The sequence below is a fragment of the Drosophila albomicans genome, chromosome X (assembly GCF_009650485.2).
Source record: "Drosophila albomicans strain 15112-1751.03 chromosome X, ASM965048v2, whole genome shotgun sequence".
NCBI lineage: Eukaryota > Metazoa > Arthropoda > Insecta > Diptera > Drosophilidae > Drosophila > Drosophila albomicans.
This window is the reverse complement of record NC_047627.2, coordinates 25,902,440-25,915,031: the sequence shown is the minus strand read 5'-3', so window position 1 is coordinate 25,915,031 and position 12,592 is coordinate 25,902,440. Positions and strand designations below refer to the sequence as shown.

At 50.4% G+C, this 12,592-nt stretch overlaps 1 protein-coding gene across 12 annotated transcripts in view; it reads right to left on the bottom strand.

Moving 5' to 3' along the window:
* Positions 1-12,592, bottom strand: part of LOC117568395 (smoothelin-like protein 1) — a 49,237-nt gene that overhangs the window by 23,639 nt on the left and 13,006 nt on the right. For 5 of the 12 annotated variants that reach the window (XM_052008576.1, XM_034249113.2, XM_034249096.2 and 2 more), the window contains exons 2-5: positions 11,950-12,316; positions 9,214-11,730; positions 8,610-9,038; positions 45-7,418 (exon numbers count right to left, since the gene is read on the bottom strand). In XM_052008576.1, coding sequence (XP_051864536.1) covers positions 45-7,418; positions 8,610-9,038; positions 9,214-11,730; positions 11,950-12,316 — 10,687 coding nt within the window. Of the gene's footprint in view, positions 1-44; positions 7,419-8,609; positions 9,039-9,213; positions 11,731-11,949; positions 12,317-12,592 lie in introns of those variants that run through there. The other 7 variants (XM_052008573.1, XM_052008581.1, XM_052008580.1 and 4 more) reach the window with 7 other exon arrangements.

Genomic DNA, 12,592 nt, shown 5'->3' with positions numbered 1-12,592 from the left:
CATTAGTTGCTGGATAGCATTAGCACTTCACGCTCACGACTTACCTTGCTTTGTCTCACACGGCGCCGGCTGTGATTTCTTCTTCAGTGCCCTTATGCCAAAGAGGGGCAGACCGTTCTCATCGGTGGGTCCTACGCCATAGCTGGACGTGATCGAGTCCTCCTCGCGACGTTTGGTAGTTGAGTTATTGGTTGTGGTAGTGCTGCTGCTGCTGCTGGTAGTGCTGCTGCTAGTGCGTGCCATCTTGTTGCTACTTGTGGTAGTGCTGCTCGTGGTGGAAGGTTTGCGTGGCGTTGGGGAGGCTGAACCGGAAGCACGCAGCACCTTGCTGCGATCGGCCCAAATGGGACTTGCTTTCGACGAGGCTGGCACGCTGCGTGGACTGTTCCCATTGTGATGGTTGCTACTGCTGGTAGTGGTGCGTGTGGTTACAGTTGTGGTGCTGCTGCTACCTCCCGTCTTGTTGGTCGGACTGCGACGACGTGTTGTTGTTGTCGTAGTTGTTGTCTGAGTCTGAGCTGGACTGGCGCTACGCTCGCGTGGTTTAACCGGTGGTTTGCCATGTCCTGTGGAACTGTCGGGCTCAGTGGTGCGTCGCGTAGTTGTTGTGGAACTGCGTGACTCCTTGACGCCTTGCTTGCTGTTGGGACTGAAGCTGCGATCACGTGGTTCCTGCGGTTGATCTGATGGGCGACGACTGGGCAAAGGACTGCGAGTGGTGCTGCGACTGGTGGTGGTGCTGCTGCTGCGTTGGTCTCTGATCTGCTTGCTGTCCGGACTATGGCTACGATCGCGTGGCTGCTCCGGTGTGCGTCGAGTGGGTAACGGACTGCGACTGGGCGTCGAGTTGTTGCTGCTGCCGCCCCTGGGTTGTCCCTTGATGGTTGTTGTAGTCGATGTAATGGTTGTGGTGGTGCTGCTGCCAGCGTTAATCAGGTTCTTGCGTATCAAACGCAATTGAGCGCGTATGCGACGACGCAGCTCATAGCTGCTGACCGTCTCCAGCAACTGTTCCAGCTGCACCACATCAAACAGCTGCTCGATGTCAATATCTTCGCTGGGCTCGGAGCGCGATGTCGAACGCTTGGGCACATCGAACTTCACCGCTGCATTGGGATTGCGCGGTTCCACGGACGTATCATCTTCAATGGAAGACTTACGCGAATAGTGTGTCTTATTTATCTCCAGGGAGTCACGTCGGATGTGCTCCAGGGAACTCTTCGTGTGATCCATGTAGGAAGGGCGACGTCCATTGGGCTCCTCACTTGGACTATGCGATGGCTGCTCAAAGATGTTGCGACGCGAGGCAACGCTACGCTGTCCGGATTGTGGTTGCTTTGGCCTGCTGCGGTCTAAAAGTGGTTCAACGTGGGTTTCAGTGGGGCTATCAGGGGAGCTGTCAGGTTGGGTGAATGGTTGTTTTTGTTGGTTAGTTGGACTATGTGTTCGCGTAGTTGTTGTATGATGCTTGGTGGTGCTGTGGTGGTGCTCAGTGCTGGCTCTAACTACGGTGCTGGAGTTCAGTGGTGCTGCCTTGTTGTTGGTTGTTGGGACTGTGGGACGTCGACCTGGCGAAGTGGCACGTGGACTACTGCTATGCTGATTGGGTTTACTTGGAGACTCCTCAGTTGGGGTCTTTAGCGGCGAAGTGGCGCGTGGGCTACCACATTCCTCGGTTGTAGTTTTCACTGTAGTCGTGGTGGTAATGCGTCTGCCAGGTGAAGTGGGACGAGGACTTTGCTGTGGAGATTTACTGGGCGTCTCCTCCGCTGGTGTCTTTAGCGGCTTGCTGCTGGTAGGTGCGGTGGTGGGGCGTCTGCCCGGCGATGTGGGTTGCGGACTGGGACGGTAAGCAGAAGGCGCAGGTCCTACCTGCTCGACATCGACATCCACATCGCTAATTACCCACTGATCTTGGGTAATGTGCTCTCTACGCTTGCTGGTAGTACTGCTAGTGGTGCTGTGAATGCTGCTCTTACGTGTTTCAGAGTCAGTGGTTGTCTTGCCGCGTGGTTGCTTCTCTAGCGAGGGTTTGCGGGGTGCCGGACTGCTGCGTAGCGGGGATCGCTGTGGAGCATTGGGCGAAGAGACGGTCTGATTGCGATAGGAGCGACGTTCCTCTGTGATTAGTGAGGTGCTGGGGCTACCACGTGTTTGCTTGTTAGGGGTTGGTTTGCGATCTCCTGGCCGCTGTCCGAAGACTGACGGACGATTCAGAATATCCTTCTGACGCTTTAATTCAATCGTGGTCGTGTGATCCTTGGACATGGGCTGTAGTTCGTCATCCGTGTCAGGTTGTTGTTCAACACGCTTTGTTGTGGTTGTTGTTGTGACGACGCTTTCTTCGAACTCTTCTGTATCTGAAGGCTGCTCTGGTTCCGATTCCTGATCGATTTGGGGTTCCGACTCAGGCTCGCTTTGCCGTGAAATATGACGTTCGATGTTGGCCACCAACCGGGGTGATTTTTGTGGTGCACTTGGTGCCAGTTTCTCGGCGGTGTCAATAAACTTGTGCACCTTTTGTGAGACGCTCAAGGTGCAGTCATCCTGACGCAGTTCCTCATCGATATCCTCGTAGTTGGGACGCTCGATTTCCCGGGAGGGTGTTATGGGTTGCTTAGTAATATTCTCAGCGGTCTTGAGGAAACGATCGACCTTCTGGTCAATGCTCAGCAAGCACTCGTCGCTGGCGGAAACCTTTGTATGCTCGTCAAACTGGCGACTAAAAGGCACCGAGCTCTTGGGCTGCTTCACTTGCTCCGCTGTGTGCGTAAACTTGTTAACCTTTTCGTGCACACTTAGCAGACATTCATCCACATCGATACTGGTGCTAGTTACTCCATTTGTGGTCGTGATGGTGTTGGGATAATCCAAACTCTTAGGTGCCTCTACGGTGGGATTGTCGTGAATGTCCGCTTCGATGCCATTGGGATTTCGTAGTTCGGATATTTGACAACCAACATATGCATTGGCCTCCTCCTCAAAGATGGGAATGTTGGTTACTACTGGTTTCTTGCGCGGCTCATCGTCTGGCTCCTGAACCACATCGGGATAACGTGGTTTACCAGTATCTAGCTCAGCTGGCACAGGCGTTGGCACAATACGATCTGGCGATGGCTCTCGCGAACTCTTAGCATGTTGTATATCAATGATAACGTTCTCCATTTCCTCGCTATTGATTAGCTGCTCGCTCAGATTGATTGTCTTTGTCGTGAAGCATTTGTTGGGACGTGTTGGGCGATCATTGGGTTTGAGACTACTCATTTCGGGTGCAACCGTCCTTGGCTTACCATTGACTACCTTGATGACATTCTCGCTGGTCGAACGGGTTACCTTGTCCTTATCGCGACGTGTTACTCGCGGCACTGGCGCTGATTCCTTACGCTCAGTGACAGGGAACTTGCGTGCTGGCACTGTTATCTTACGCTCCGTCTTGGGGGAGAGGATCTTCGGGGATGTGTGATCGATAATAATCTCGGTGTGCACAGAAATGTTGCTTGAGCGTCGTCGCTCATTGCCTGGCACACGACTGGGACTTGTATCCGGTGAGGAAGACTCACCGTCCACATCATCCGTTTGCGGCTTCTGTTTGCGTGGCGATGAGCGTAAGCGATCTTTGATCGAGCTGCTGGGCTCACTGGGTTTGCGATCCTTTTGCGTTGTGCGTGTTGTTGTCGTGGATGTCGTCGTTGTGCTGCGAGATTCGTCAACGAGACTATCTCGTTTAGCAGGCTCACGCTTGGGTAGTGACTCTTTGCGTGGACTCTTTGTGGTTTTCTGTGGAGAGTCCTTAACGGGTTGCTTGGTCACGGTGCTGGTTGTAATTTTTGTGGTGCGCGAGTTGCGATGTTCGGTTTCGGTTTTGCCAGTTTGCGGTTTTCTTGTGTCAGGTTTAGGCTGTAATTCTTCAGGTTCACTGTCGAGTGGTTGCTTCTTTTTAGGTGTGGTGGGTGCAACAGTGCGTGTGGTCTTGCTAATTTTTTCCACAACTGTCTTGCCATTGCAATCAATTATCTTCTCAGTCACAAAATGTGTTGGGGACGAAGGTTCTTTACGCGTGGGTGATGGCGACTTAAATGTCGTTCTCTCCGGCGACGGCGACTTTGAAGGACGCTTCGTTATGACTATGGTCGTTTCCTCATTGACAGTTATGGTCTCCGCATCGTCAATGGGTTGCTTTCGCGCTGGCGAGCGTGGTTCTTCCTTGGGCTGTTTTCCAAATTTACGTGGTTCTTCCGCAGTCTTTGAAGGTTTACCAACTACAGGACCACCTACCGGACGTGGTTCTTTCTCCTTGGGCGCAGTCCACGATGGCTTGCCAGCCGCAGGGCGCGGCTCAATTTCATCTTTGCGCTTCGAAGTAACTGTTTTAGTTGTCTCTTCTTCTACAGTTATAGTCACATTATCGTCTTTCGGATGTTTGCTGGGAGAAGATCGAGGCCATGAAGGCTTACCGGTTGCGGGACGTTGCTCATTGGGCTGTCTTCCAGTGGGTTGCTTAGGTGAAGACCGCGACGGTTTTGCACCTAAAGGACGAGACTCAAACTCATTATCCTCTGTGATTCGCTGTGTTGTAACAAGAGTTGTCTCTTTCTGTACAGTAAAAGTCTCTGCGTCATCCTTAGGATTTTTACGAGTAGGTTCGTCTAAAGATGGCTTACCACCTTTGGGTTGTGGTTCTATCTCGTCCTTAGGATATCTACCAGCGGGTTTAGCGGTTACTGGACGAGTTTCAAACTCATTGTCCTCGGCGGTTCGCTGCGTCGTAACGATGGTCGTCTCTTCCTCTACAGTAAAAGTCTCTGCATCATCTTTTGGAGACTTTCGTGTGGGCAAACGTGGTTCAGCCCTAGTTGGCTTAGCAGCCATAGGACGAGGCTTTTCGTCATCCTTAGGTGTAAACCTCGAGGGTTTACCAGCTGTTGGACGAATTTCAAACTCATCATCGTCTGTGGTTCCTTGTGTTGTAACGATGGTCGTCTCTTCCTCTACAGTTATAGTTTCTGCATCGTCTTTTGGAGATTTGCGTGTGGGCAAACGTGGTTCATCCCATGTTGGCTCTTTGTCCTCCCATGATGGCTTACTAGCCGCAGGACGAGTCTCAAAATCATCAACTAATGACGTACGCTTTGTAGTGACAAAAGTTGTCTCTTCGTCCAGAGTTATGGTCTCCGCGTCGTCCTTAGGAGTCTTCCGTGTGGGCAATCGTGGCTCATCTTCATAGTTAGGTTTCTTACCACCTGATGGTTCTTTGCCCTTGAGTGTTGGCCTAGAGGGCTTACCAGCAGTAGGACGAGTCTCAAATTCATCATCCTCCGTAGTTCGCTGTGTGGTGATAATGGTTTCTTCCTCTACAGTGATAGTTTCTGCATCATCCTTAGGACTTTTGCGTGTGGGCAAGCGAGGTTCATCCAATGATGGTTTACCAGCCGCAGGACGGGACTCAACCTCATCCTTAGGATGTTTACCGATAATAGGGCTTGGTGTCTTTTTCGGCTTAGGTGTCTGATTTGGCACTGTGTTCTCCCAAGATGGCTTACCAGCTGCTGGAAGAGTTATAAATTCTTCATCCTCTGTTGTGTGCTTCGTTGTAACAATAGTCGTCTCGTCGACGATTACGTTCTCTACGTCATCCTCAGGATATTTGCGTGTGGGGCGATGAGGCTCATCCCATGAGGGTTTACCAGCAGCAGGACGAGTTTCTATCTTATCCTTCAGAGTCGTTTTCTTTGTGCTTATGAAACTCTCGGTCTTCTCAGACTCCGTAACGTCGACGGTGACCTCACTGCGGTGTTGAGTCTCAGACTCCGGCTCAGACAGAGGTTCTTCGACCTTAATGACGGGCTGTGTGCGTACCACAACCTTTTCGGTTATCCGTCTGGGCTTATCGTCCTCATCATCGTCGTCGGGGCAATCTTCGATCTTGAACTCAAACGTGTCTGTTTCCTGGACGATCGTAGTGCTTTCGTCCTCTTCCGTATCATCATCATCGTCATCCACATTATCTTCAGTTTTCTGTACGAAGGTACCTTGAGTATCACCATCCTCTTCCATGCCCAAGATTTTGCGACAACGATCCTCAAATGTTTCACGGCGACTCAAACCTTTTTTGCGATAAGTGGGCTTGTTATCGATATCTTCTTGATCAGTGTCAGGACTCTTTGAAATGAAACCACCATCGGGAGCTTCAGGTGTTGCAAAAGTTTGAGGCTTATCAATATCATCGTTTTCGGGCTTAGTATCTTTAGGTACTGGGTATTCGGGAGCCTTACGGCTTGGCTGTATTTTACTTTCGTTCGTTATAAATTCTTCGTTAAAGTTTTTCGTTGTATTTGTCACCTTCTGGGTCACCGTGCTCCTAAAGAACTCATCCTCTGGGAACTGCTGCGACGGTTGCTGTTTGCGAGGAATTGAATGTGGTGCATCACTGGGCTTGGTTGGAGCTCCAGCTGGCAAATGTTTTTCAGGGGTTTGACGTGGTTTATCGTTAGGTTGTGGCTCATTTGAATATCGAGGCAATTGCTTTTCAGGACTTTGACGTGGTGACTCCTTTGGCTTTGCAGGGAACCTATCAGGACTCGACTCCTTTGGCTGTTCGGGTGAATACTTAGGAGCATTGAAAGATTTCTGCTGTTCAGGTACATCTTTAGGAGCAGTTTTCCATGGTGCTAATGGCGGAAGCTGCTTCGTAGGACTCTCAGCACGAGGCGACTCCTTTGGCAACTGCTTCTCGGGACTCTGACGAGGCGATTCTCTGGGCTTAGATGAAGGTGTACCTGGTTGCTGCTTTTCGGGGCTACTTGAACGTGGTGAATCTTTCGGAATGTTAGAAGGTTGACGCTTTTCCGGTGTCGCCTTAGGAGAACTCTTCCAAGGAGCTGTGCCTGGCAGCTGCTTCTCTGGGCTGGTGTCGCGAGGAGAAGGTTGTCCCTTCTCCGGTGATTCCTTAGGAGAGCTCTTCCAAGGAGCTGTGCCTGGTAGCTGCTTTTCGGGGCTAGGATAACGTGATGGTTCCTTGGGTTTTGATAGAACCGTTCCTGGCAATTGCTTCTCGGGACTTTGACGAGGTGATTCACGTGGTTTGTCGCTACCTTTCGGCTTTGGAACGTTACGCTGTCTTACCTCCAAGGTGCTCTCATCGATGACAATCTGATCATCGATTTGAGCTACCTCCTCTGGCAAGAACTCACGCTCACGCTCCTCCACCGAAGTGGTCTCGAATGTTGTCTCACGCAACATTGTGCGTCGCTCAACGCTGGGCGACTTGGAGCTACGTCTAGCAGGAGTTGGTTCATCATCGGGATTTAGGGTAGTGCTGTTGTGATAGGGTTTTCTATGGCTGGTTGGAGTGTATCGGTGTGGTGCATCGCTGCTGGGTTCATTGGGTGCATGTTGTTGTTGTTGTGGCCTGGCGCCTGCTGTTGGAAATTTGGAAGTACATCACAACGTCAAGGCAATTGGGCAAACACAGGTTGGTGCAGGAGAAAATGAGAGGCAGCGCTCTACCAGAGAGGGTTCGTGTGTTGTAGGAAGTGCTCTACAGTGTTCCAAAACATGCCCAGGCTACGTACGTGTTACGTTAATTGGATTAGTTACGAATACTACTACACCAAAAACAGCTACGCAAAAATTCCTCTTTGCGAACGTTCGGCGGGGTTAATTGCACTACGGGAGGGAGTAGGGCGTGTTAGCAGCAATCTGTGAGGTAGGCAGGCAGGCAGTTGGGTTCAATCAGGCAAGCAGGCGTTGTTGCCTTGTTAATTATTGCGCACAAATATCCCAAATATTAAGAATTAGTTGGCATTACTTGGGTTACGTTTCGATAGCTGAGTTTGTTATCGATGACATCCCGATAACGGCTGTGTACACCACAAACATTGCAGGCAATAGTATCGGCATACTATTGCAGCAAGATAAGCTAAGAACAATGTTTGTAGTTGGCATGTCCAAGTCCAAGTGTGCTACGTGTTTTTGTGTAAGTAGTCTTTATGTGTGAGCCTCTGTGTGTGTATTACAGTGTGACCGCTTATGGTATATTATGGCAAATTATGAAACATTTTCAAGTTATATTCAGACGAACAGCATGGGAATTCAATATGCAAAACGTTATTTAAGAAAAACAGAAAACTGTTAAATTATTATTGCATATTATATTAAAAAAAATCAATCGAAAACTTTTTATATTAACGCTTGGAAAAAAAAACAAGTATTGATTAATTTGATGACAAATCTAACCATAATTAGATTAAAACGGTCAAACAGCGATCACAACTTGCTCTCTTTCGGTCTGTCTGTGTACGTGTATGTGTATATGTGAGGCTGTGGTGGTGTCATTAAGGCAATACATAGAACATTTCAAAGTGGATTCAAATTGTTTTCTTTTTGTTTTTCGGTATACAGTATAGTTTTATTAGCAAAAGTTCCAAAACAAAAAAAAAATTTGATTACGTGTAGTAAAGAATAAAGATATCATACATATATAGTACGTGTGTGTATAAGTTTTTGTGTGTGTGTGTGTGTGGGTGTGGTAGTAGCAGAGGAAGAAGCAGCAGAACAATACGTGTTGTGCTATTGCATTCTTATTTGTTTTACGGATTTTCATGCCTTACCAGCGGTTTCAGTGCTTGTCACCGCCGTGGCAATAATCTGGCTGGGCTCTGCGCCGTCGTCCTTATCGGACGGACCGAGCTTGTAGTAATTACGGCGCACACAGAGCGCCTCTTTCACGGGCACAGCATTGTTTGGGACGGTTGTTGTTGTGGCATCGTTAGTGCTCAGCTTTGTTTTCGTTAGCAATTCGCTATCAGACGAGTCGTTGGTGTTGTTCTTGTTGTTGTTGTTGTTGTTCTCGTTGAGGTTGTTCTGCGGATTCTTGCTGGTGGTGGTTGTTGTAGTTGTAGTTGTTGTTGTTAGTGTTGGTTCATTGTTGTTGTTGGAGGACTGGTTGTTGTTGTTGTTAATTGTAGGAGAAGTGGGTGGTGGCAAAGAGAATATATCGGCTGGCTTAGTAGTAGCATACGTATACTGTGATTGGTTATCTGAAGGATAATACATTCATATACATAGATTCCATAGATAGATATAAGGTTTACTTTGTTGTTGTTTATCGCTTGTTTATTATTATTATTTATCATAATATATATATATATATGTGTGTGTGTGTGTATATGTGATTGAGTGTGTGTGCTTTGTTTAAGTGAGACTATTTCGTACCTGTCACTGGCGACGACGTCTCGGGAGTTGGAGCAGCCGGAGCGGGTGTTGGACCCGAACTTGCAGTTGGAGTTGGAGTTGGAGTTAGAGTTGGTGCTTGATTGGTGCTTGGGGTGCTAGGTGCAGCTGGAGCAGCAGCTGTGGGTGTAACTGGCTTATTGAGAGTGGTTGTTGTGGTTGTCGTGGTTGTCGTTGTTGTAGCAGTGCCTGCTTTCGGAGTGGTCGGCGACTTGGGCGAACGCTGCGGCATAAGATCGATTGTTTCGTTAGAACCTTGCACGTTACGTGTCGTCTTCAGCTTGGTAACGACTTGTTTACCCACACTCTTGGTGGTGGTGCTGCTCGAGCTAATCGTGGGCTGACCCACATGTCGCGTCACCGTCGTCGAGCTAATGCGACTCGACTCGGATGGCGCATGACTATCGTGGGATCCCTCACGTCCATCACGCCTGTACGTTCGATTCGAGCTGATGCTCGAACGCGGTGTCAAGCGCTGATGCTCCGTCGGCTGGCCGCTGTCGCGACGCGGATGCTGCTGATGATGGTGATGATGCTGCGATCCCGTTGACGTGGTGCTCTCCGCCGGCGAGCTGCTGCGCAAGGAGGCGGCAAACGCACGATGTGCGGCATCCACCTCGCGCTCCTTTTGCAATTGACGACGGGTCAACGTGTTGCTAGTTGTTTCTGTCGTGGTGCTGGTGGTGCTGCGACCTGCCGGAGTGCTGCGACTGCCCGCCGGTGTGCTAGGCTTCCGGGGTGGCGATTTGCTCAGCGGTGAGCGAGCTGGTGTGCTGCGCGTTGGCGAACGTGCCGAGGGAAAACCCTGAGTGCTGTAATCGCGACGCGGACTCGATGGTGGTTGCGATTGTTGCAACGGTTGCGAGCGACGCTGCTGCTCGGGCTCGACTGGGTAATCGTAATCGGGTGCTAGTTGCGTCTCAATCACGTGCTCCGTGTTCGACTTGTGTGTGGCGCTCTGTTTGCGGCTCACGGAAGTTGTCGAATGGTGCAACACCTCACCGTCGGGCTGATCGGGACGCGAACGCACCGATGGGAAGCCATGGGTGCTGTAATCCTCGACGGGGGCACGACGCGGACTTGCCGGCTGCTCCCAACTAGGCGTGGCCTGAATGGGAGCAGGACCCGATCTTGGTCCGGTGAGCGAACCGGGTGACTGATCGTCGCTTATGTATTGGGTCTCAGTGGTGCGCTGTGTTGAGCTACTCTGCTTCACATTGCGACTCTTCTCGGATTTAACCACAATGATCTCCTCACCGCCGTCAGCGGTTGATGGACGTTGGCTTATGAATTCCTGTGTAGGCTTATTCGATTTTACCGAGGGAAAACCGTGCGTGGAGAAGTCACTCGATGGTGATTGACGCTGCGGTGTTGTCGGACGTTGGCCGGGGAACTCTTGGGTGGGCTTATGCGGCTTCACCGAGGGAAATCCCTGGGTGCCAAAGTCCTGACGTCCCGGCGAGGGTGCCTTCAACTTTTGCGGCTGCGATTGCGATGTTGGATTGCGATCGTCGTACTCCTCGATGGTCTCGGATGTGGTCTCGGTGGAGAAGCGACGGCTTGACTTCTTCACCGACGAATATGTCTCCTGTTTGACCAGCTCTTCGGCATCCACAGGACGACGCACAGTGTTCACATGATCCACAACATCACGTGGCTGCGACTGAGACTGCGTTGTCGTATGACGCTGTTGCTGCTGCTGGTTTTGCTTATTATGGGTCTGGGTCTGGGTTTGAGTTTGGGTCTGATGCTGCTGCTGCTGCTGTTGCTGATGACGCACTGAATCAGTGGCGGAGTTCACTTGCTCCGTCTCGTAGCGCTTGTTCTTGACAATGGTGCCATCGGGCAGCCGCTTAACGGTCGTAATCATTTTGACATTGGGTTTGGGATATTCCACGGTATTGGAGATGATCTCACCGGGCTGTGACATCAAATGCTGCACATGACGTTGATATTCGGGGGATGCCTTGTCCATGTCCACATACCGTTTGTTCTCCTCATAATGCTGTTGGGTCTCAACGTTCCGAGTGCTGTTCGATTGCTCGCGACTTTCCGAGAAACGTTCCTCGCGCTGACGCTGCTCCTGGAAGCGTTGCTCCTCGCGTTGACGTTGCTCCTGGAAACATTGTTCCTGGAAACGTTGCTCCTCGCGCTGCTGTTGCTGTTGCTGCTCGAGTTGTTCGCGTTGTTGTTGCTGGCGATTGGTCGCCTGAGAGTCGAGCAGATAACGCGGCTTGCCCGCTGGCTCATCGTCATACTCCACGGTCGAGGAGGATGAGACAAATTTGGAGCTCGACGAGGTGGATGTCGAGCTCATTTTCATTTCGGTGCGTCCGCTGGCCTCATCGCCAAAGACGACCTTCTCCTGCAGATGAGTGTTGGAGCTTTCGGCGGCCTGTTTCACATAGTTCTTGTCATCGCCCTGATGCGAGGCACTTGAGCGCTGCTCGTTGCGACCTTTGAACTCCGCAACGCCGCCACCATTGAGCTTCTCAACACCTGAGTGGGGAATGGTGGTCGTGGTTTGTTGGTAGAGGGGTGGTAGTAGTAGTAGGGTTGATTGGTTGGTTGGTTGATTGGTGGTTGGGCACGGCACAGAGACATACGAACAGAAAACAGATAAAGTAGGGAGACTTGGAGACAGAACCAAAAAAAAACAACACACAAAAGAAAAAAAAAAAAAGACAACCACAAAGATTCAACCATTTGCAAACTTACCATCTGTTTTGGCCAAAGTCTCCGTACGATAGGCACGTCCATCGGGACTAACCTCCGACGATGTCTGGACATCCCAGCCGGTCGTATTCGGTTGAGTAAGCGTCATCGAATGGAACTTCAGCTCATGCGTTGGACTCATCGAGTCGCGCACCTCCTTCGACTTGAGACTCTGGAAATTCTGATCGAGCAACGCATCGCCATGGCTGGTGACCAAGGGATCCTTGCCACCGTAGCCGGTTAGGGTATTGCCATTGGGTTCCGACATGTCCGTTTCGTGACGATACAAATTCCTCAGACGCGATTCACGCAACTTGTACAGATGCGATCGGATTTGCTGCTTGCGTTCGGAATCCTCCGATTGCTGCCACTGCAAATGTTTGTACAAATATGTCACATTTAATTCAAGTCAAGTGAAAATATGGAGCACATGTTGATTTGGTTTATTTGGTGACTGCTCGACATGTCCTTGGGCTAATTGAACCGGCTCAAGTGCCGCTCAATGCCCACGCGTTAATGTTGCTGTTGCTGTTGTTGTTTCGCTCGCATTGAAACAAAACGCGCCTTTTATGGACGCGAACGCAAACACGAACTCAAAAGTCGACGCCTCACACTGGCCGCCAATTAGCCGACACTAGACGCCATA